Consider the following 25,644-nt stretch of genomic DNA (forward strand, 5'->3'; position numbering starts at 1 on the left):
TCCTGTGAGTACGGTTTTGTTTTGCTGCCCTGACCTTTGCATGAGTCACCTCATGAGGTATCTGCAAGGCCATTGCCTGCAGCTAAGCCCAGCCATGGAAGGCAGCCTTTCACCCTGGGCTGAGGGAGTCTAAGACACTGATCATCTTGTCCTGATGCAGAAGCCTAAGATGAATTAGATGAGGGTTTTTTTCTTTAAAAGTCATTATTTCTCCAAAAAACAGAGAGCAAGGAGACTGGCTCAGCTGCAGGTGTCTGTCTAAACTGAGGGAGATGATCTCTGCTGTCTGACAGGCTTAGATCAGTGTGGCTGTTTCAAAGTACTTTGAGAGAAGGGTCTGTAACCAGAAATGTGGCAGGCACAGCCCACTGCTGCACTCTGCTTATGGTCATGCAAGTAGAGCTCCTGATCAGGAGCTGTACCTTAAATCAATACTGTATTACACATAATAACATCATGCTTTATAACAACTGGGATTAAAATATAGAATGGCAGCCAAAATGAATTGATATCATTGTCTCAGCAACCCTGGAGAGATCTCCAAATGCTTCACTGTATTTGGCTCAGACACACATGATATTTTGCATGTTTAGCAAAGCCTCAGGAAAAATGCAGTAAGAGTTTTGTTAATAGCTAGGAGCACCTCACTGAGCTGGAAAAGCTGCTGCAGATTGTCTGGAAATGATCACCTTGCACCATGGACCAGAGACAGGGGATGAGCAGGAGCACTGCACACTGCTACTGCTGCCACTGCTGCTGTGTCAGTGGCACAGCACCTACTCTTGTCACTGTCTTCACTCTTAGAAGTAAACAAACAAACAAACAAAGAGGTAAAAGGCGACTTTAACAAAGTGACAGTACCTGTTAAGTTTAGGGAATTTGTTTGTTGAATTCAAGCCTTCCCAGGTATTTGTTCTGGAGTGTTATTCTAAGTGTCCTTTTTCTGAAGTTGCCTTGTCAGAATTAAAGAAATAGCTAATAAAGTCTGATCTTCGGGGAACAGAATTCCAGCTGGGATGTTAAAGCTAAGTAATTAACAACAAAGGAGAAAGAACAGAGGGAAAAGGATCCCTTGGTATGCATGTACAGGTTTCTGGTGAAAACTGCCTTCTAAATGACAATACAAGTGTTCATTAGATAAGGTTGGTGTTTAGCACTAAGTCTCCCACAGAGACAATTCTTGGCACAGAAGCTTTGATTATATAAATTTTGTGTGAAAAATGCAAAGTGCCATAATGTGGGACTTTGATCAATGGTGCTAGTCTGATTTACAATTGTTTATTTTTAAACTGTGATGGGCACAAAACACTAATTTATAAGCTCATTTTAGTTGAAATTTACCTCTTCCCTTCAATAGCAAGAAAGTAATCTGATTGCATTTTTTCAGTCATCCTTGTGCAACACATTAGATAATCTCCTTATAGTTTAAAACTAAAAATGCTAATGGATTGGGGAAATGGGTTTCTGCTTTCACTCAGCATATCTGTCTTTTTTATGCTTGTCTTTTGGATCATTTATCTAAATAATAACCTTTAGTACCCACTCCCTTCTTCCAATGAACTAAAATATATTAATGATTTAAATCAGTGAATATGTATTTTCTCCCTACTTGAGTTTTGCCAGCTGAGGTTTCCACTTTCATCTTCTACATTTTTGGAGGAGAGGGGGAAAGCTCCAGACATCCTCATGTGAAATGCTCAAGGTTACTTTCTAATTTGTCTCAATCAAACAGCCTAAATGAACTCAGACTAATGGCAGATCTCTTTTAAAGAGTACCACCAGCAAGCACTGACTCAAATGGCATTGATTTCAGGGACTAAAAGAAAGGAATTATATTAAAAACTCAGCAAATCTTTCAGTCAGCACATCTGTTGAGGAAGAGAAGAGGCAGGAATTACACCTCAAGGGGAGGTGCTCTGGGTGGAACTTCCTCAGCCAACAAACCTGGAGATCCACAAGGATCCACTTGTGTGGCTTTCGTCTCACAATGATGGAAGGAAGCTCATTTTGTAGCAAGGCAGCAGAAGGAAGATAAATGACCAGCCCAAGGTCTGGTACAAAGATGATGGAAATGTGGGAGAAAGTGCCAGAAGAGATATTTTTCTAGACTTGTGTAGTCAGTTTTCAGCATGCCTGGCTAAGCTGTCTACAGACCTAGACTGCAGGAATTGCTTAGCACACACACACCCTGGGAAAAAAAACCAAAACCAAACCAAACCAAAACCCAACAAAAGAAACAAACAAATAAACAAACCCTCAACAAACCAACAACCAAAAAAAACCCACCAAGATTCTGAGCAATGGAGATGTATCTTTAAAACACTACAGAAACCACTTTCTTCACCTACCAATACCTTCTGCAATAGATGGGACTGAAACACATCTGAAGAACCAGCAACTTTGTACTGCCTTGAGACTCTGGAAAATGCTTTCCAGAAGAAAAGTGCCCTTCCACAGACCAAATTTCAGTTCTGCTGATCCCAGTGGTGACAGTATGACATGGGGCAGTAGATGGATGCTGTGCTGGGTACTCATGGCAGAGTCACTTGCACTCTTCAGAGGCTCTCTCTCCTCAGAATAAACTCATTCTGGCCAGAAGCTTCTATTTTATAGAATCAAAAAGGCTTTGTATTTAAAGCCATGTTCTTACCTTAATCAGGTTGTTTTCTCCATTGATGAGAACAAAGAGCCACCCTTATGAGCTCAGTCTAAAAGTCATTCTGGCGCTGCTTGGATATTTCCTGTGGTGATAAATATTCTCAATAGCTGCAAATTACAAGAGAGCCAGAACCTACCTATGTGCATTATGCAGTCACTAAGGCACAATTTCATGGCATGTGGGAGGGGATCAGGAGACAATAGCAGACAGGCAGCTAAAGGAATTGTGTTCTGCTCATTCTGCTGAGGGCTGGAAAATAATAATCCATTAATATAAAGTGATAGGAAAGGAAACCTGCTAACAAAGATTATCTCAGCAGGAAGCAACAATTGTATATGAACTTTCATTTCCAGTGAATCATGCCATTATGCTCAATTTCATTGCAAATGTGAAGCCTGCCCTCGTGGCTTGTTCTCTGATGTGGGATCACTGTCAAAACAAAGAACAATTTCAAAATGTTCCCTCAGTTCCAAATTCCTGTTTGGTAAGTGATGCTCACATGATGCAGAGATCTAAAAGTGAAATTTGTGAAATAGAAATTGGATTTCCTCCCTTTTCTGGTATTTAGACAACACAGGAATGTTGGAAGAGTCCTTGGCAGGAGTTTCTAATGTATTCATATTTTAGACCTTAAGAAGACTGTATTTACCAGTTACTCAAAGCCAAATTGGTAAATGTAAAATAATAAGCCACAATATTCTGGGATAGGATCTGACATATTTGTTGTAATGTATCTCTTTTGATAAGGCATCACTAGATTTGAATGCTAGATTAGTCTATTAAGCAGATTGGTATTTCTTTAAATATTATTTTTTCTTGACTATGGTATTTATACTTTGTCTGAAATATTGTTTTAATTCTTTGAAATTATTTTTACTTCAAAAACAGGTAATAATAATTCTATTCATACATTTTGCAAAAGTAACATGCCTATTTTAGCCCAAATTTGGGATTATGCAGTTTAGCAAAATACATGCTCTTCACATTTTGCTTTGTGACATGAATTATTGAAGAAGGCAAATAATGGCATTTTCTCTCTTTGAAGATACATGAAATTTCCCATTATTGGAAAGCTCTCTTTCCCTGACTAACAAATTACATTATTAGACACAAGAAAGATGCAAATCTTAGGGTCCTAAAAGCACCTAATATTTTCTCAAATTATATTCAGCTGTATTTATCTTGCATTCTGGCATGCTGCTGGATTACTGTTATCAATAAATCTATAAATAGGATGCAAAATGCATGTGAGCTGTCTGTGCATGAATAAAGAGTGGCCTGGCAATAAATTACAACATAATATATAGTTTAAAATGTAGCAAAAGGAATGCCTTGACAAATCAATGCAACATATTTTGTCAGTGAGGATGAAAGATTCATTATGCATCAGCCTTGAGAAAGCTGAATTTCTGAGGCATGGGTCAACTAGGACATATGATGTAATCAGAGAGTATGGAAACATGCATAGAAAGACAAAAATAATCTTCTGAGTAATAAAGCCATAATAAATTGTCAGGAAAAATATAAGTCCTGTGCAGTAGTTCATTGTCCAAAAGAGATCAGGAGTACCATGACAAACAAAATGGAACCTGACTTATCTGGATTTGGCCCCCACAGCAGGTTCAAGACCAACTCCTTTTCTGAAAGTGGCTCTTGTGTGCTGGCTTTCATTTGTGTTTTTCTCATGTCTGCTAATGTCTAGGCTCATCTTGAGGCTCTTTGTACAGCCAAGAAATTCTTTCCTCTGCCCAGTTTTCAATGAAACTTGGGAAAATTCTGTGTTTTGGGGAGCTCCAGTCATCTGCCAGACATAACTGGCACACACCCAGCAGGCTCCATAAGTCTGGAGTACAGCAGAGACTAAAAATAAGCTTGACCAATTGGTTTTCCTGCTGACAGCAGCAAACTGCCATGGGACATTTAATTTCCTCTGATCACATGGATGACAGACAAGCTGTCACCAGCTGTGCAGAGCCAGGAGGATGCATGCCTGTTGCAGAGGCACAGGCCCCAGCAGTGGCATCACCTTGTCCTGAACTCTGGTGAGGGTGGAAATGCCCCAAGAGACGTTGGCACCAGTCACAGAATGCCAGAATGGGTCAGAGTGCGTCATCTGGGCCAACGTCCCTGCTCAAGCAGGGTCATCCCAGAGCACCCAGCACAGGAATGCATCCAGGTGCTTCTGGAATTCCTGCAGTAAGGGAGACTCCACATGCTCTCTGGGCAATCTGTTCCAGTGCACGGTCACCCACACAACAGGGTGGAACTTCTGTGCATCAGTTCCTGCCCACTGCCCTTTGTGCTATTGCTTGGTACCACTGAGAAGAGCCTGGTCCATCCTCTTGACACCCTCCTGTGACCGTGGTCACAAGGGTTTGCAGGATGAGAGAGAGACGAAAATGTTGAGTCTATGATCAGAAGGTTTGATTTATTATTTTATGATATATATACTACATTGTAACTATACTAAAAAGAATACAAGGAAAAGTTCTCAGAAGGCAAGCTAAGAATAGAAAAGAATGATAACAAAGGACCTCTCTCCGACTCTGTCCCAGAGACAGCTCAGTCCTTGATTGGCCCTTTATTATACACACCTAACATGGGCCAATCACAGGTAGACCTGTTGCATTCCACATCAGCAGATAACAATTGTTTACTTTTGTTGCTGAAACTTCTCAGCTCCAGCAGGAAAAATCTTAAGAAAGGATTTTAATGAAAAGATGTCTGTGACACCTTCCCATAGACATTTATATACATTAATGAGGTCCCCTCTCATTCATCTCTTTTAGAGGCCGAACAGGCCCTGCTCCCTCAGCCTTTTCTCATAAGAGAGATGCTCCAGTCCTTTATTTCCTCTTTATACCCTCCACTGGACTTGCTCCAGGAGCTCCATGTCTGTCTTGCCCTGAGGAGCCCAGAACTGCACACAGCATTCCAGATGTGCCTCACAAGAGCTGAGCAGAGAGGCAGCATCACCTCCCTGACCTGCTGGCAATGCCCTTCCAAATGCACTTGAGGATGCCATGGCTTTCTTGGCCACAAGGAAACACTGATGCCTCATGAACAGCTTCTCATCCATCTGCACCCCCTCTACAGAAGACCATGGACATGGATATTGGTTCTGGCACACTCAGGAAGAGACACTTGACCTTGGCAGTATTGGAAGAGGTTTAAAATGTGGGTCTAGGCAGGTGGAGGGGTGGCCAGGGGTTGGTGTCCCTCAGCTTCTCAAGAGGCATCAGCGAGAGCCTCATGCCCCATGGGAGCCTGTGGCCCTGATTTTTTAAGATTTTCTAAGCCTTCTGATGTTTACATTCTTGTAGCAAACTTTCTCACACACTTTCTGTAAATAACTTATTGTTTTGCATTCTTTTATGGAGGAGGAGAAATTTGATGGACTGTTGCTTTGTCCAGTGTCATTGGAGAGGTGGCACTTTCACCACTCAATCCACTGTCACTTTTGGAAAACTACAAATGTTGGAATCAGAAAAGAAACTTCCTTTTTCTTCACCTTGAGAGCAGCGGTGTGTGCACTTGTGTTGTTTCATGTCCTATAGTGACAGGAGCCTTGTGATCACAGCCCAGGGCTGTGATGGACAAATTGCTCCAGTCCCTGGTGTAAGAGGGACAAGCCTTGTATTTTCTTTCTGGAACATGTCTAAAAACTGGTGAAGAGTCTGTAGCATAAATCTATAAGCAGTGGCTGAGGGAGCTGGGGTTGCTTAGCCTGGAGAAAAGGAGGTTTAGGAGCGACCTTGTCACTCTCGACAACCACCTGCAAGGTGGCTGTGGCCAGGTGGGGGTCAGGACCTTCTCCCAGGTAACAAGTGATAGGATGAGGAGACACAGCCTCAAACTGCACCAGAGGATGTTCAGGTTGGACATCAGGAGAAATTTCTTTACAGAAAGGGTGACTGCAATGGACGGCCCAGGGACGTGGTGGAGCCCCGGTCCCTGGAGGTGTTTTTTAAGCATTGTACTTAATGCCGCGGTCTAGTTGCCGCGATGGTGTTCGGTCATAGGTTGGACTCGATAATCTCAGAGGTCTTTTCCGACCTAATTTGTTCTGTGATTCTTAAATACACGAGCACAAACGAGGGCACCCCTACCGACCGAGCGCCTCTGAAGCGGCGCTCCAAGGTCGCGTCCCCTCAGTGCCACGGCCGCCCGCGCCCAGCAGGGGGCGCTGTGCCCAGCATGGCGGCCGCGCGCCGGAAGCGGCAGCCCGGCCCCTCTCCAAGATGGCGGCGCCCAGGCGCGGTGTGGCTGCGGGCAGGATGAAGCGAGGGGCGGCTGCCCGCGCCCACCGCGGCGGGAAACTGGACCGGCTGCGGCAGGCAGTGCAGGATTACGTGCAGGCGGCAGGCGGACAGCCGTCGCTGGCCCTGCTCAAAGACTCGGAGAGGTACAATCGCAGGAGCCGCCGGGAAGCCAGGAAGGAGAAGCGCCGACTAAAGCGGAGCCGCCGCCGCCGACTCCAACGCGGAGAGCTGGTGGAGGCTCCCACCGCCCCGGCCAAGTCCTCTCCAGCCAAGCCCGCTCCAGCGAAGCCGGCCCCGGCCAAACCAACTTCGGCCAAGGCCGCTCCAGCCAAGCCAGCCCAGTCCAAGCCGGCCCAGGCCAAGCCGGCTCCTGCCGCCCGCCCCGGAGCCCCGGCATCGCCCGCCGCTGGGAAGCAGCGGGCTAGGCCGGTGTCGGCACCGGCACCGACAGCCCTTGAGGCCCCCTCCGCCGCCGCAGCCACCTCGGCGCGGAAACGGGCCCTGCTGCAAGCCAACGAGGAGGAGGAGAAGGAGATCCGGCGGCTTGAGCGGCAGCTGGGGCTCGGGAAGCGGCGCAAGAAGCAGGAGGGGCCCGCGGCCGAGCGGCTTCCGCAGAGCTTCCTGCGGGACGGGTTGGGATACGTGCTGGGAGCGCTGGGCACACGGGCCGGGCTCAGCCAGCTCTGCGACAGCAGCGACGACGAGACCGAGCAGGGGGACACCGAGCCGGGACCCCGGGAACGCCCGCCGGGGATGGAGGAGGATGGCGAGGACGAGGAGGATGGCGAGGATGAGGAGGATGATGAGGACGAGGAAGATAGTGAGGACGAGGAGGCTCAGGAAGACGCCTCAGAGCCCTCCGACGCGGAAGGACATTGGGAGAGCGAGAGCTCCTCCCCCGAGGACGGCGGAGTGCCAGAGGCCAGCGAGCCCTCGAGCGAGGAGGAGGAGGCAGAGGTAGGATGTTCGCCCCGGATAGCACAGACCTGCTTCCCAAAGCACATCCCGCAACCTGAGCAGAGTTGCATGGCCGCTGTTAGGCCCAGGTGTTCACTGTCCACTCGGGCCACGTGGAGCGTTGTCCTGGTTCTAAACCGGGACGGCGACACTGTTGACTTGAGGGGTCTGCCAGGTCCTGGAGACACTTGTTAGGCGTGGAGGGAGAGTTCCCGAGCTGTGAGGGTCCCAGGTACTGGTCGTTGGTTTCTCTAGGTCTGGATTGAAGGCGCTTGAGACAGTAGTTCGTGTTCAGACTCAAGTGTTTATTATTTTGTATCAGTAAAACAGTCTCACTACTGTGAGTTTGGCAGCTTTTCATTAGAAGGCACAAAATGGCCAACAATGTCTTGTTCCAAGGTCTTTTAAGACTAAACTATCCAATTAAGAACTGACACTCAGATTATTTCCCTTTTAACCCAATAACTGATCCCAAAGAGCTGCCATGCGGAATTTTCTGCCCAATTACAAAATGCCACCCGAACCCATGGAGAAGAAGGAAGAAGAAGCATGAAGAAGAAACCCAGGACAACACCCTGTGCCCTCCATCTTGCTTCCATCCACAACATACTAAAAATCCTAAAACCTCAATTTCTCACCAAGTGACATACTTACACTACTCTCTATAATCCATTTCACATTTTGGTGGATTCTGGTCTATCTTGAAGTCTGGGAAACTTTCTCCATGAATGAGGGTCAAAGTCAGTGCTGCCCTCGTGGTCAAGGCACCCCAGAGCACGCAGAGAAATATTCCCAGTGCCCTGGGTTTCCACACCGAGTCAGGCTGGTGGGAGAGAATACCCTACAGCACAAGGCATGTGGGAGCTGTGTGAGAAATCTGCAAATAAAAGGGGCTGCCCTGGCATTAGAGTGTAGGAATATGATCAAGCCCTTTTTCAGAGGGGGCTTTGTTTATTTTTAATGACTGCCTTGGCAGTAGGTGTTGTGTTGAAATCAGCAGCGGTTACACACTGAAATGTTACTTTCTGAACGATCTTAGAGGTTCTGCCAGTATTAGGTCTTGTTGAATGGGTGGAGGAGAGGAGGTCACACAGGGCATTTAGCCTTCATGGGCCTAAATATAACTTGAGTAAAACCAAGACTTAAGATGCCAGGTTTTAATAACCATAACTTTAAGAAAGTTAGAGAAGAGGGGCTTTGCTGCTATCAAGTTTGTCACAAAGGGTAATTTTTTGCCTGCTTCTTTTTTTCATGTTGTTCCTTTGGCATTGATTATTAGATGGTAAGATATATCCTTAACTAAAAGTTTGTTACTTTAATCTTAAATACAAATGTATATTTGTGTTCAAGTGTTTAAGATACTGGTCTCATCTGATTCCTTGTTTTCTTGTTTTCCTCCTAAGAGTGATAATCAAGGTGCTACAAAGTATGTTCCTCCTCAAATAAGGAAAGCACAGGAGACACTTGATGACAAGAAAAGAGAAGAATTGGGAAGACTGAAGAAAATGGTGAATGGCCTCATTAATAGGTAGTGTAATGAGGAAAAAGTAATTAATCTTTCTGGATCAATGTGACAGTGCTCATCATTCAAGCCCAGGTGGCAAGGATGTGACTTTTCTCTTCACAAACTGATTTTAAGTTGGCAATCATGTCTGCTATTTTTAAGAATAATTATCTTTATTGGTATAAATTCTTCAAAGTTAGTCATTATAGATGTTGAAAAATCTAGAAAATAAATTTAAGATTGGGCTGGATTCCACACAGCAGTTCCCTGCAAGTGCTAGGTATAATTCACTGTCAGTTGGAGTATGCTTATTAAAAAAAAAACCCAGAAGAAAAGAGGTTTTGATTTGTTGTGGGGTTTTTTTAATAAATTAAATTTCTCCCAATACTACAACTGAGAGAGAGCAGCCCTTCCTAGGTTAAAGTACTGCAGAACAGAAAAAGTAATTAATATTCATTTCAATTTTAGAGTTTTTTTTTAAATCAGGAATCTATTGGCAATTTTCATCTGTTACCTGTAAAACATAGACTAGAGTTTGTTCAGTCATTTGAAATTTGATATACCATATATGTTAAATTATGAATTATTTTCATACTTAACTTCTTCAAAGACTCTGATGTGCCACAGTTAAAACTGCTCAAACCAGTCTCTTTTGTAATAAATCTGTTCAGTAAGCAGATTGACAGTACTTTGTAAATCCTGTTGTTAACACATTTTTACATGTATTTTTTTTAACTACACCAGAATTAAATGTACTATACTTTTTTAGTTTACTAAACACAAAAAAAAAATACAAAAAGTTCCTTCCTGTAATCTTATCAATCTTCAGTCTTTTCTCCTGAAGTCAAGCTAGTTTCTCTAAAAAGAATAGCTGTTTGTTGGGTGAACTCAAAATTGTGGAACCATGTAAGGAGAGTAAAAGTGAACATTGGATTTTGTTTCTCCTTAGGCTGAGTGAACCAAATCTGTCCTCCATCAGTGGACAGATGGAAGAGCTGTACATGGCCAACAGCAGAAAGGACATGAATGACACTCTGACAGACATTCTCATGAGTGCCTGTGTCACTGCAGTTGCCATGCCTGCAAGACTCCTGATGGAGCACGTCCTTCTGGTCAGCATCCTTCATCATAATGTAGGAATTGAGGTAATTCTTGTGCTTGGGACAAATTTTTTATAATAATACACATTGTAGAGTGTTTTCATTAACATTCTGTTAATTGCCTTGTCATTTTTGACTATGTGGCACTGACAAGCATCTTTAGTTGAGTTTCATCAGTATTTTGTGGCTTATTTGCAAGGCTTCCACAAGTGAAAGGGTCTAAGTGCAGTGCTTTATCTGATTTTATCTCCTCCATCAGTTACTACTGGTCTCTTATAAACCCATCCTTTTTTCATCACAATCTTTCTGCAACCAGTAGAAAAATTTCTAACCTTCAAAGTTTCTAACTTCAGCTTCTCTTCCCTTTAGCTACACTAATCAGTTTCTGTTCTCATGGATACATGAGGGTATTGGTTTTGAACTATGTGTATCCAGATAACAAAAATGTTGCAAATGCGGGAATACTTTTACAATGGTGGATAAACTTCTTTTCTAAGCAAATCATGCAAATCATTAGCGAAATTAAGTTATTCTTCAAAAAGCATGGCAATTCTTGGAGGCAATTTTGCTTTGTGTTTTTGAGTCTGATGGATGAGGTGAAATCCTTCTTACCCAAGCTGATGCTGAAGCTCCTGATGTCAAAAGCAATATCTTAGCTAATTGCAGTGAAATGTCTGTGAGGAAACAAAGTTGTTTCAACTGTGTATTCCTGTTAGATTACTCTTTTTTTCTTCCCCCCACATCTCAATGCAAAAGATGTATTATTGCAAGTTTTTCAGTTTGTCATACAGTGGCCTGAATGCTGGCTCTGAAACCATATTAAATATCAGATGGATGCAATTAAAGCAGCTTTCTCCATGTAGCCTTGGCATTAAACTTTTATTTTGTCCCTCTTTGCTGCTTGAAAGGCAGTTCTGACTGCAAATACAATGTTTCTGTAAAATAAATGTACAATATGCATTACGTGAAAGTGTGACTGTGCAGCTGCACTGAAGATTTGGTTGAGCAATGCAGAAGTTGCCCTGTGTTTATAAATTTGTGCACCATTGCGTAGTTAACACCCAAGCTGGGTCAGGGCTTGAAATGCAGGTCAGTACTGCTGCTGGATTTCTGTTTTTTCTTAAGGTCAGCAGATTTTAGCACAATAAAAATGGGTGAGGGTCTTACTTAGCAGCAATGTATTCATTGCCTCCCTGTGTTTTCGAGCCTGTAGACTTTCTAATCCCAGCCTTTAGCATCAGTTCACTCTTCAGAAATAAATATATTCCAAAATTTTTTTTCCCAGCTGTACCACTGCACCTTATGCTCAGCAACTGTGAAAACTTGGTATTTTGGGGTTTTTTTCACAATATTATTTTTTATCCTTCTGTTAAGGATTTTGTTCTGGAATGCCACACTCAGGAATGTGTTTGCTTTTTGACATGCAGCTTTTCCTGGATGAATGGCTAGCAGTAACAGCATGCTGGTCTGACAGCTGGAAAGATGCTAATATGTGTCCATGAATATTATGTAAATAAATGCTGGTGTATGTATACAGTAGGTTCATAATATTTGTTTTTCTTGCACAGGCTTTAAAAGGCAACTGGGTGTCAAATGTGAGGTGTAAATAACATGGACTTCTACAAAAATGTCACACCACTTAAATATTTGTGTATGTAAATGTAGAACATGCGTATTGGTTGAAAGGAACAACAGTATTTCTTTAAAATTAATAGTGGCAGTGACCCAAAAATGAGTTTTACAGATGTCTGTAAAATCTGCTTAGAGTTAACTGCTGGATTTTTTTTTTCCCTAATGGAATTGTTGCCAGGTCGGTGCTCACTTTTTGGAAGCTGTGGTGAAGAAATTTGATGAACTCTGTAAAAGTGATGCTGAAGGGAAGGAATGTGAAAATCTGCTTGCCTTGATTGCTCATCTGTATAACTTCCATGTGGTTCATTGCCTGCTGATCTTTGATATTCTGAAAAAGCTTGTTAGCACTTTCACTGAAAAAGAGATTGAGCTGATTCTGTTTCTTCTGAAAAATGTGGGCTTTTCCTTAAGAAAAGATGATGCATTGGCTTTGAAAGAACTGATCACTGAGGCCCAGAGGAAAGCAAGCACAGCAGAGAAGAAATTCCAGGATCAGACAAGGGTATGTGTTTGTTCTAAAGATTTCATATTCTCAACAGCCTGTAATAAGTACTTGGATACATAGTTTAATTTACAGGAACATTTTCTGCTACATTCTATTCAGGTTCTAAATGACCATTAGTGTGACATTCAGTTATTTGCATTCTTCTTGTTTGTTTTTCTTCATTAGTTCTTAGGACGCAGGTGCCGAAATGCTCATGATGGGTGGGGCACGACTGGTTTGTGTCTTATGTAGTGGACAGGTTTTGTGTTTCATGATAGTTTGTACACTTCAAAAAACAGTCAGGTGTTTAGCAGATGAATCTTGTACACAAATTAGTGTAATAGGGATAAAAGCAAACATGTTGTATTTAAATTTTGGTATATATTGGCAGCTGAGCTGCTTATTCTCACAGAGTAGTAATTTCAAAGTACACTCTTTTACTTTGTTTAATAAACCCACAGCTTAGAATTGACAGAACTGTTTCTTTTCCCCACAGGTTCGGTTCATGCTGGAGACCATGCTGGCACTCAGGAACAATGACATGAGGAAGATCCCTGGCTATGATCCTGAGCCAGTTGAAAGACTCCGCAAATTGCAGAGAGCTCTGGTGAGAACTTGCTTGGCTGGTGTAGCCTTGTTGTCCTTAATCCAGGAGTAATTATTTGTATTGTATTTCAGCTTTCTTGGGGATTCTTTGTTGGTGTGTTTTTTGAGTTTTTTTTTTTTTTGACAGAACGGGCACTTTGTCTAGAACAACCCAGTATAAAAGGGATGAAAGTAATTTATCAGTGCAGGATGTGCATATCAGCTTAAGAGGCCAGGCAAAAACAAGCTAGGTAACCTAGATCTGTAGGATTTCCTCTCTTAATTTTTTGCAGTCTTTCTGATGCACTTCTAGACTCTGTTGTTGAAAATTCTTATTTTGTTCAGAGTTTAAAATTTTTGTTATTTGAGCTGTACAACACATAAGGCAGTTTGTTGTGTCATTATTTGTATACATTGATGCAATGTCAGCATCCTCTGAATTCTAATCGAACTTTGTGATTGGAAGATGTCTACTTTTTAGGTTAGTATCTCTTTTTTCAAGTAAAACACCCAAGAGCTTCTACATGTAGATTTATGCAACTTTATGCATTTAAAAAATTACATCATATGGGAAGCTTGTAAATTCTTTTCAGGTTGCTGATTGAAACAAAGATTAGGGAGGAAACATAGGAAGACCTTTATGAAGATACAAATTTGTATGTTTCAAGTTTTTGTTTAAAAACAATTTTAAGTAATTAAAGTACTTGTTTTCTGTAAGAAGAAAGAAAAAGTTTCAAATAAAAGCTTTTTTGTTGTTTTTTACTTTTGGTTTGCCATTCAAGGTTCACAGCAGTGGTTCAGGAAAGGACACCCAGCTCCGCGTGTCCCTGGAGTCTCTGCTCAGCGCTGACCAGGTCGGGCGCTGGTGGATCGTGGGCTCATCCTGGAGTGGAGCACCAATGATCAGTGATACCAAAAGCCAGGCTCAGCAAAAGCTGCATGTAGGAAAGGTAAATCCAAATTTAAAGTCTAAATGTTTATGATCTCTTGAAGATTTGTCAGTAAGTTCATTTCAGAGCCCACCAAAAATCTTTCCCATGCTCTTGTAAGACCAAGCTTTTGGACTGTAAATTCTGCTCTCTTTTTTTAAACATTGTGCTCATGTGCTTTATAACAGCTGTTACTGTACAAATATGCTATAGCTTGTTTTTTCTTACCCTGTGGAATTGCTAAGGTGAAAGAAGAGACTTGATTCAACAGTGGATTTGCTAGAAGAGATTCTGACAGGTTGTGGTGTCTGTCTGTGGCATATCTCCAAGGTGATTCCAAAAGTAATGTGATGAGATGGTCATGGTGAATTACTTATGTTAAAGAAGCATGTCTTAAAATTAATTGGCACAATTATAGTAGATTAAAATGTATTTCCATAGTTGAAAAAGCTCCTGATGATGCCTGTGCCTCTGGACAAAAGCTCAGGACCTTTGGATTGGTGATTTGTGGTTTACTGGAGAGCTTCACTGATGGTGTTATTTAAGGCAAACAGAAATAAAATAGCATATAACTTTATTTTCAGGTGAGTTCAAAAATAATGGAGCTTGCTCGTAAGCTGAGAATGAACACAGATATCAGGAGAAGTATTTTTTGTGTCTTGATGACGAGTGAAGACTTCATGGATGCCTTTGAAAAACTTCTGAAGTAAGTACAGAAATCAGCCCAGAACTAAAAACAGGTTGTAAATGCAGAATTTCTGGTCTAGGCTTAAGAGCATTCAGATGATAATGCAATTTAAAAGTGCATAGCAAGGGATCTACACAGGGTAAAAGGGCAGGAGAAGGAACCAGAGCCTGGTGTCAGGATTAATGGAGGCAGGCAGAACTGACTGGCAGTCAGAGGAAAGGAATAGCCCCTGTTGTTGTTTCTCCTGGCTGTAACTGTGATTATGAAGATTCTGATGTGAGGAGCCTGTGTGTCCCAGCAGAGTGGATGGAAGGCTGCTGCAGGTTTGTTTCCATACAGAGGCAGCCCAGAAGCCACTGCAGAATATCTCTTGGGTTTTTTGCTGGATTGCTGTGATTTCTATGCTACTGCCACTTCTTTGATTTCTTGCCACCTTCTTAAGCCATCTCTGCCCATACTTGCATGACCTGGTTGTGCTCTAGCACCTCCACTTCCCTCTTGCAGAGTTTATTAGCTTTGGGTTTGTTTCACATGAAGACCAGTTCCCTTACCTCTTGACAAGCAGCTCTTCAGAAGATGTGATCAGGGAGGAGCTCAAACTAAGCTATTCCTTGCGTTGGTCAGAATATTATTTGTAAGTCTGTAGGAGCTGGGAGGGGACAGATCAGGTCTGAACTTTTCTGTCTCAGCCTTGTAACTCAAGGGTATTGTCTTACCAGGATGGCATGCAATTTTTAAATTTGCTTACCAAACCAAAACAGACTTTGTAATAAAGTCAACTAATATTTGATTAAATGCCACTTTTGCAAAACACAGCTTGGACTTGAGACTGTGATGGAGTCATTCCAATATCTTAATATGGCCTGTTCAATTAAAAGAAATTAGCTGCTGCTGCAGCTCTTGCCAAGACCTGGCAGCTCAATTTGCAAATTGGACTTGACTCTCATCTGTGCTATTTAGGCTAATACACAAATCTGAATACATACAGGCTTGGCAGAAAACCTCTCTGCAGGCTGCCTGCTGTGTGTTGGTGCTGATGTTTATACAGGAAACTCAAAGAGAGGAATTCTTAAATCTGCCCACATCTGGCAGAGTATAATGGAAAGTACACATAATTGTCAGTGAAGGAACTAGCTTCAGTGTGAACATGTGCTCCAGAGTGTATGGGAGTTTGTATTTGTATGTTTGATGTCTCATGAGGAAGAGCATATAAATAAATATTTTAGCTGCTCTTGTTGATTCATCTGCTGCTAGTTCTGTGGCAGAGTTGAGGTGTGGTTAAAGGATAATTTAAACTATTTGAAATCTAGGCTGCTATAGTTTTTCTAGTCCCTTTCCTCCTTACTGCAGATGAAAGTATTAGTTTGGAGCCAGAACAGCTGCCTGAAGTGGCTGAGTGATTGCAGAGGTGTCAGTGAAGAGGGCTGGGAGCATCACTGGTGACAGAGGAGAGAGTGAGATTGGATGCTCTTCATCAGCTGAAAGGCCACACCTTCTTCACAAACCACAGTTTCACTCAGGAGAGAGAATGAATGCTGCTTAAGTTTGATGGAGAGGCAATTTTTGAAGTTATTTTGTAGACATAAAAAATTCAAGAAACTTCACATGTCAGAAAATACTAAGCCACTCATGAAAGGCTCAGCTATCCTATTGGAGTGAGATGTGTCATTCAGGGTAACTTTGTGTCAGCAAGCTTTTCCTTACAAAATGATTCTCAATATCTTGCTAAATACTCACTACCAAAGTGACTGTATCTACTAATATAATTTGAACTGACTTAAAAGGGGATTTAAGAGTTGCTATTTTTGATCTTGAGGCATTGATAGTCTTGGGCTTCAGCTGATGATAACTAACTACTTGGAGGCAGCTTCTGCTGGTGACAACCTGCTTCAAAGGCAGTTATCCCATTTACAGCAGGATCAAAATATACAAGTTCATGGGAATACTGTAACTCATGAATAATTGAATCAGTGAGGTGGTTTCACATTCTTTATCAAAGAATACCAGGCTTATGAAATCTACACAGGTTTATGGTGAAACTCAGCAATGAAAGACAGTCCAGACTACAATTTTAGATTCTTAGGAGTTCTAGTTCTGTGAAGAAGTGAAGGTAGGAAGAAAATGGAATATCCAAGTGTTGTCACTTGGTTACAACTCTGGCAACATGAGTATTTCCTAAATAAGCCAGTCATGATAGGAGTGATGATGATCAAGTAAAAGCAGAGTGTTCCAGACCAGTGATTGCAATGTAACTTCCCAAGTCAGCTATTAAATACAAATCTGATGGCTGAAAACCTGTACATTTGTAAAAAATCCTTTTGTTGCTCTGAAATCAGGTGGAACTTGGCTGATGGGAGAGCAGGTGGGTTATGACACAGACACAGCACTTCCAGTACTGACCCCTTTTGGAAGAGCAGACTTCTCAATTTTTACTGCTCATTAGCCTAGAAATCATCCCAGATTTTCCTACTGTAAAATTTAAATTCTAGGGAGTTTGGGCTCAACAAAGAGTTTCCTCTGTTAATCTGGGCTGTCTGTGGTCTCATGCAATGCAGATGTCTGGAGCTGTGTACAAAGGAGGGATCAAGTATTGACCAGCTACCCTACAGACAGTAAGGCAAGTTCCAGTGGAGTCAAACTTGGTTAGAAAGTTCTCTTGAGTTGTACTAATGCCCTGTGAAACTTGAACTTGAAGCAATGAGAAGAATTTTCTTTGATATTTTTCAAATTCTAATTTGATGCATTTTTCATTTTAATTGGTTTTAATGCTGCCAAGCATTTGGCAGCATTAGGAAGTTAAATCACAGACCAGGTGCATTGTGAGTTAGTCACCATTCCATGCCAGAGTGTCTCAGCCCTCTTTTACACTGCTCAGCTGTTGGAGGGGAAAGGCTGCTCAGTCCTTGGCCTTCATGCTGGGGCAGCCTACAATAGATAGATAGATAGATAGATAGATAGATAGATAGATAGATAGATAGATAGATGTCAGTCTTTTCTCCAGGCTTTTTTTTTTTAAGGTGCTTTGTAATCACTGACTGTATCCTCTTAGGCTGCTATCAAACAAAAATGAATTTCATGTATCAGGTAGCATGGATTTGACCCAGAAATTAAAAAATTCGTATCACCAAGTGAAAAAACCATCTAAGAATATTTTCTTATCCCTACTAAATAACACAGAAGTGAAGAGTCCTGGAAATGTTTCTCCAAATAGGCTTGCACTGATCCAAAGGCTGGTTTTCCTCCCATGACCATAAGTACAAGCATGAGATGATCACAATGGGACCCTGCAGTTCTTGTTTCACTATTTAGCCTTTGTTTCACAGTTTAATCCTTGTAGTGGTGCCTGTGGGTGCAGTGCTACTGCTGGAACCTCTGTGCCCTCTCTTCTGTTCATGGAGAGCTGCAAACATGCAGTGGGATTCCTTGCCTTCCCTGGGCAATGATAATACTTTTATCATTCCACTTGTGTTTCTTGAGGTCTTGCTTTTGCATCTCCTCCTTTTACACCCATAATGCTTCAGCTTTTCCCCAGAGCCGTACCAGGATACTTGTTTAGCCAACGAGGTGGAGTCCATTAGGAGTTTTAAAGACTTGATACTTTGTAACAAGTAAAATTTAATGTGATGTGTGGAAAGATTTTAAAGTATTACTCTCAGATGTTGACTGTAGCTCTTACTTTGTGTCAGCAAGTTTTTCCCTTACAAAATAATTCTCAATTTCTTGCTAAATTTTAGGCTTGGACTGAAAGATCAGCAGGAGAGAGAAATAGTTCATGTCATCCTTTACTGCTGCTTGCAGGAGAAGACATTCAACCCCTTCTATGCATTTTTGGCTAACAAGTTTTGTGGGCATGAAAGACGATTTCAGGTAAAGACAAATCTGTTGCTTCGTTGGTTTTGTGTCATGACTGTGGTTAGGAAGAGATTTACTGAATGCCTGGGAATGGATGCATACCTTAATCCCAAAGAAAAATTCTGCTGGTATGGCTAAGCATTCAGTAAGGCATACTCATGGTCAGATCTGAATAGGAAATGAAATGCTGAATGTTTTATTTCTTCTGTTTTATGCATTTTAAAATAATTGGAACAGTCTGATCAAGCATTTCTGTTAATTAAAGGAGGGCTTATAAAGAATACAAGGTCAAAAGGTTTGCTATGTTGTTACTCAATTAATGTTACTCAATTAAACAGCCACTTGATTTGTAGGATTATTTTTTTACCTTTGACCCCTAGGTGACATTTCAGTTTAGTATTTGGGACAAAATCAGAGACTTAGAAAACCTGTCAGCTGCTGCCATCTCCAACTTGGTTTCACTGTTGGCTCACTTAATAAGGACAAAATCACTGCCACTTTCAGTTCTCAAGGTTGGTGTGTCTTCTTTTCAAATCCTTCTGTGTTTTCCCTGCATTTGCTAGTTCTATGCAAGGCATATTTTCTGTGTTACTTATCTGGTACTTTAGTTGTTTGTGCGAAAACAAACTTGTTTTAAAATTACTAAATTGTTCCAACTGATTATGGTAATGTTGTCATTTGGGGAAGGGAACCTCTGGTGACCCAGGCATAGAGAATTTCTACATTTCTTTATCAAGAGCAGTTGTGAGATTATTTCCTTTAGAGTATCCAGAGCTGGAACTGAGGCCCCTTCATTAGCAGGCTTTGCCAGTGGTTTTTGTACTATCGTTTTTAGCTGATGTTGTTTTTATTAGACAAGAAAGTGCTGAGTAGATTTCTTGGATTTCAGAATGGGTAGTCCACAGAATTCTATTAGAAGAGTAACTGGAATGTATTAAACAGGCAATTAAATGGATTGTGCCAGGTACTTACAAAGTATTTATCTAATTGAGAAAGGACATCTGGTATTCTGGTACCAGGAGCCTTCTGTTCCTTAGAAGATTCTTTGCTTTCATTATTGATTGGCTTTTGGAGGCAGCCTTCTCAGGTAATTATTCTGTGCTAAACTCAAGGCTCAGTGTATGCAGAGGCCAGTTGCTGTGCTAAAAGTTCTTCATTTAGGAGAGAAGAGCAGCTGTTTGAAATCCTTGAATTAATCTAATTGTCCCTCTCTGTCTGCCAGGTAATTGAATTCAGTGAACTGGACAAACCCAAAGTCCGTTTCTTACGACAAGTATTAAGCACACTGTTAACCAAAGCAGATGAGGAAGAAATTACTGACATTTTTATGAGGTAAGTGATCACTGGCATCTCCAGAGAACCCTTGTTGAGTAGTAATTAAGAAGATAAGAAGTTTGCCCTTTTTGTTTGGAATTGCACTCTGCCTTTTCCACACATCAGCCCTCCATCCCTTAAAGTGTGAGCTCTTCCTGGCTGAGTGGGGCCAGTGTGTTGTGTGTGTGTTGGTACAGGCTCTGACAGAGATGCAGCTGTGTCATGCAAAATAAGGCTTCCAGATATTCAATGTATCATTTTGGTCAGGATTTTCATGAGCAGAGCTCTGTAATTCCCTGTTTCCCTTTTTGCTGCACCACCTGTGTGGGGTGGGATTCACTCTGCCAGCTGTCATTGCTAGGATGTATCTTAAGAAGGAAAATGAAAGTGATACTAAAGAGACAAATGTTTGGGGTACTTTTAATGGGTTTGTCATCAATGTTCTCTGAAAAATGTTATTTTTGATATGGGACAGGGTTGCCTGGAGAGGCTGGGAAACTTCCATCCTTAGAGACGCTTAGGACTTGAGTGGATAAGACTTGCAATATCACATAAAGTTTGAAAAAATCAGGTAGTGATGTTTCAGCTGTCATGTAGCAGCACAAGGAAGCTTGAACATGGAGTTTGCCTTGTTCTTTGCTGTAATGTAATTGTTTACATAAAGCAAGCCTTGGGCTGCAATATTCCATTTTATTGTTGAGGCCAGTTGTATGTCGAGTGTTTGGGCTGCTTGCCAAACCGAGGTAGACTTGGTAATTTGAAAGCTTCTTCAATAAAACTTCTTTTATAGGCTGGATTTTTTTTCTGCAGCTCTATTTGAAGAAGATGATAAACTTCTGAAATGGGAGAAGACTAAATGATGGTTTTGATCTGTATCTTTACAGGATATCTGACAACCCCAAACTGCAAATGCTGCGGGAAGGCTTGAAACTCTTCCTCACCCACTTCTTACTGAAGCATGCCCAAGCCCAAAAGAGTGCTGAAGAAGCTGGCTTGTTAAAAGAGAGAGTGGAACTAGCAACCAAGGCTTTAGAGGCAAAAGAACCCAAATTGAAGCTATAGTTATATTTTTTCTAATAAAACATACAGAAAAACCAAGCTGGGGTCTTTCAGACCTAAATAATTGGGAATGAGGAGAGCTGTTTTACCCTAAAGGATCCATTTTCTTTATGTAAACAGTTGCTTCTCTCTCTGTGCTAGTTAGAGGTTTAATTGAAGGGGATACAAGGCCTTTTTGAAGAAAGAGAAAATGTCATTTTGTCATGTCCCTTTTTGGGACAAGTGCTTCATGTTGACTTTTGGTATCTGGAGAAGAGGGTGAATTCCTCTTCTGTGATACTTTGTCAGCAGTGGTGTTCTGCATTGCATATTCTAGCCTTTCATTTAAAGTAATAAAAGAAGCAGCCTCAACTAAAGGCTTTTGATAAGGAGCCCTGGTACTCACCTCAAGAAAGGGGCCACTAGATGGCACAAGCACTGGTGAGTCGGTTGGGGAGGAAATCGACTTTTTTCTTAAAGTGTTGGAAGTTATTTGCTAATTCTGTGAATTGATTCCCTGACTGTGGGTCAGGAAAGGATCTTCAGTTGGATTCAAAGCTGTAGCAAAGCAACTTGAAGATCTGTCTTTGCCCAATTATATTGGGTTTAGAGATCACAGCATACTTTTATGGCTATTTTAGCCTGTTTTTCACAGCTTTAGAATTGGAGTTGACAAATCACATGTGTTAATCAGATTTTTCTAGACTTAAACAATATCATCAATATGAGTCTTAAGAGGAGAATACCTCCCTTAAGAATTTGTTCACATTTTTCATTTGGATGCTTAATAAAAATAGGCACACTTCTTTCTGTAACGCTCTATAAATGTTTTTTTTTTCTTTTGTCACCTAACCACTACACATTAAACTGCCATTTTTCTAAATGCTTTTGTGTTTGTGTTAGCTTTACTCTGGCTGTCCTGCCAGGAAGGGAATGACCTTAAATTGGGTGGAGAAGGGAAGTACTTTCTTGTCTGGAATGTGCACCTGTGATCTACCTGTGTTGGAGTTGTCAGCCCTGTTTCTGTAGCCAGACTTGCCTCTGATGTCCAATGGGCCATTTACTTTTGGTGCCTCCCAATTTGCCTTTGATACCAACTGATCTTTTCCTGTTGGCAAAATTTAGTTTTTAATCAAGTTGTTAAATGCAGTATATTCTGCTTACTCAGATGTACTATTTCCAGGTGCAGAAGTGCCTCCCCCAGCAGCCAGGGAGCTGCTTGGTTTTTTCTCACCTTTCCTCTGAGAGGATAGGGCAAGCTTTAGGGAAAAAGGTGTCCTGGGAACAGAGAGACCTCCTTTCAGAATCCTGGGTTACACAGCAAAGTGACAGCAGAAGAGGTTTTTATCAAAATAACAAAGTAAGATGCTTTTTTCAGCCTGGTTTTTTTTTTTTCAGCCTGTTCCATGCCACTGGCAGCTTTTAAGTGTACAAAACATAAAAATTCATTGTGATTAAATTAATTCCAATATTTTCTAGCATTCATACCAATTAACAAAGTTTGGGAAGCAGTAGAATTGATGCTATTTTGGTGTTACAAAAGTCACAACTTAAGGGGGTGTGTGTAAACATCTCCCCTTACAACCAGCCATGCCAAACCTTATACTTAAAGTTTGGAGTATGGACTCAAGAGAAAATCTGTGCAAGCCCCTAGAAATAGCTGCTGTGGAACCATGGGACTCTCTGAGTAAAAATTGTTCCTCCTGCACTGCAGCAGCCACTAAATTGCCCTTTTTGCAGGAGTTTAGGTACACCCAGCATGTTGGTGGTTTAAGAACACACAAATGGAAGCCCATTGCTCTAGCAGGCAGGTTTGAGGCAGCTGTTCTGCTGGAAATAAATTCTGAATCATCTTCCTTAGCCCAGAGGTGCCAGGCTGCCTGTCCCTGCCTGGTGTGAGGGCTTTGCTTGGTGCTGGGAGCTGACCAGCTTTGCTGCTGTGGCAGCACTGCCAAGTGTTTTATGGGTGTGAGCATTCCCTTGCTGCAGCTGCCTGAGGTGGTGCAATGCAGGTGTTGCTGTGCAATTAGAGGAGATGGTTTTAACCTTACAGTTGAGAATTACAATTGCTTTTTTTTTTTTCCACACGCTGAGATTTGCATGAATTACTGTTTCTCCCAAAGAGCTCATGTGTTTTGTTCAAAATTAGTGTTATCAGAGCCATTGTTTTGTTTGTGAAGAAAACAGATCTTGCCTGCCTGGGATTTTGCATTCAGCAGATTTATGTATAAACATCATTAAAAAAAACCCAAAAACATAAAACCCTTTTCAAGGAAAGCAGCAGAAGTAGAATGCCAGCCCACAGTGCTGTAGTCACATCAATGATAGGGTTTGTGGGTGATTCTGTACAAGTCCCATCCTCTCACTGTGATTCAGTGAGTCTGACAGAAATCTGACAATTCCAAGATGTGTGTGAATTCCTGAGTCTTGGATCTTGTCATATTTAACAACTTTTTCCACGCTCCTACTGGCCAGACTGCCACAGCTCAACAGAGGTGCAGGCCTGGCAGACTCTGCTGTTGATGTACAGAGGCATCTGCAAGCTGTTGCTTCAATGGTTGTTACATTACAAGGATATAAAGCATGCGTGAAAAAGAAAGCAGAGAGGATTTTGTACTTATTTATATGTGTATTTATATTAAAATATATATGCATAATGTATTTTATCGGTATTCTGCATGTGTGCTTCCTGTCTAAACATATATTATACACAATGTATATACAAAATTACGCACAATTTTTTGCAGGTATCATACTTCTAACCCTGGAGAAAAGAACTTGTCCCAGCAGAGGTGGCCCTGCCAGAGTCTCTCCTCCTCCTAGCAGGGCTGTGAGGTCTCTGAAAGAGCAGCAAGACCAAATGCTGGCATTTGCCTGTGACGGTGTTCACAGGGGTCTCAGGTTGAGGGAAGAGATGAGGATCTGACTCCATGTTTCAGAAGGCTTGATTTATTATTTTATTATATATATTACATTAAAACTAAAAGAATAGAAGAAAGGATTTCCTTAGAAGACTAGCTAAGAATAGAATAAGAAGGAATGATAACAAAGGCTTGTGTCTCAGGCTTTCTGTCCAAGCCAGCTGACTGTGATTGGCCATTAATTAGAAACAACAAACATGGGCCAATCACAGATGCACCTGTTGCATTCCACAGCAGGAGATAATCAATGTTTACATTTTGTTCCTGAGGCCTCTCAGCTTCTCAGGAGGAAAAATCCTAAGGAAAGGATTTTCCATAAAAGGTGTCTGTGACAGTTGCCTTCCTGCAGAACTGCACGCTAAGCTCTGCCTGCCAGCAGAGGCTGCTGGGGAAGTTACACCTGGCTGGGACACATTGTGCTTTGTCTGCACAGAATAAGTGTTCAATAACATACACAAATACAGCCCATTGAGGTTTCTTCCTGTTGAGCATTAGTCTGGCAGCCCCGGTCAAACCCCTCTGAGAAATGGTCCCTGATTGTTCCAGTAATGGAGATGCCACTTAAAATGTCCCAAATTCTTCCATACAGCAGGTTTGGGAGAGTTACTTCATGAGAAGAAAAGGGTTTTGGATTGGTAAAAATACAATATGCTGGAAAGCCAAGCAGCTACAGTTGCAACACTAATCCTTACTCCCAGCAGACCCTTGGAAAACCCGGTGTGATTTGCTTTAGATGCATTTAACAAAAAGCCGGATGTTTGATTTTTAGCTGTGTAGCAGAAAATTTCAATTCCCCCTTTAAACAGCACGATCCTCACAGCTATTATGGCAGCTTCGATTTTTGTTTTCTTTCAAGCTGGACAGCAATGTTTGAAACTTTCTCTGTTTTCTGTATCAAAATTAACAGGGCGGTGAAGTCTGGTTTTTAGCTTTGGCCAGAGTGTTGCGCTGATAAATCACACACAAGTCCTTTTGGCAGGGTTTTAACGCCACACCTGAACGAGCCAAGTATCTGCAGGGCTTTTTTTCACTTGACATTTTTCCATTGTCCTGCAGTCCGGGGATGAGGGGCTGATATCAGGGGTGCTCCCAAGGTGCAGAGCAGCGGGGCTGCCCTGCCTGCTGCTGCCCAAGGTGTGCGACCCAATACGGGGCTCACAGCACATCTGGGATCGTTCAATTCCCATTGTTCTGCCCGTGAACTTCGCACATGAAAAGCCACAGCCCGGCGGCACAGCCGGTGCACGACAGTGATTTCAGCTTAATAAATGTGTGAGTGGCAACTCTAATGCTCCAATTTTTGTTGCACTGATCGTAATTGCAGCTTAGTGCCCAGCTACATCCCCTGTGTGTGAGTCAGTTTGTGATTTTTTTTCCTGCAGTTGATAAAGCAATTTTGTTTTCAGAAGACAATTTGATCCTTTAGGGTCACTTTTAAAAGGCTGAGTGTATGTTTTACCCAAGACTTTTTGTGTTGGACTGATTTCAGGATTGTGGCTCTTTTACTATATGACACTTTTTGTGATTTCATCTCCTGGAGGAACTTTCCTTCACCCTCCAGTAAAGCACAGTTTAGCATGAGGCTTGCAGGTATGGACAGCAAAGCTGCCTGTATGAAACAGCTGTGCTATCCCCAAATTCTGGTGTGACCTGCAGCCTTGCTTTAAAGCTAATTACAGTAACCTTCTCCTAATTTAGATGCATGCACAATTCCAAACT

The 25,644-nt window shown here is 41.8% G+C and overlaps 1 protein-coding gene across 1 annotated transcript; it reads left to right on the top strand.

The window, feature by feature from the left end:
* The first annotated feature begins 6,856 nt into the window (after positions 1-6,856).
* Positions 6,857-21,890, top strand: NOM1 (nucleolar protein with MIF4G domain 1). The gene is given in 12 exon segments (XM_014270716.3): positions 6,857-6,881; positions 6,884-7,878; positions 9,282-9,406; positions 10,332-10,527; positions 12,293-12,616; positions 13,095-13,205; positions 13,966-14,133; positions 14,697-14,818; positions 18,535-18,667; positions 19,033-19,164; positions 19,875-19,984; positions 20,851-21,890. Coding segments are annotated over 12 exon segments (2,619 nt in total). The 3' UTR covers positions 21,029-21,890.
* The last annotated feature ends 3,754 nt before the right edge of the window (positions 21,891-25,644 follow it).

The sequence above is a fragment of the Zonotrichia albicollis genome, chromosome 1 (assembly GCF_047830755.1).
Source record: "Zonotrichia albicollis isolate bZonAlb1 chromosome 1, bZonAlb1.hap1, whole genome shotgun sequence".
NCBI classification, from domain to species: domain Eukaryota; kingdom Metazoa; phylum Chordata; class Aves; order Passeriformes; family Passerellidae; genus Zonotrichia; species Zonotrichia albicollis.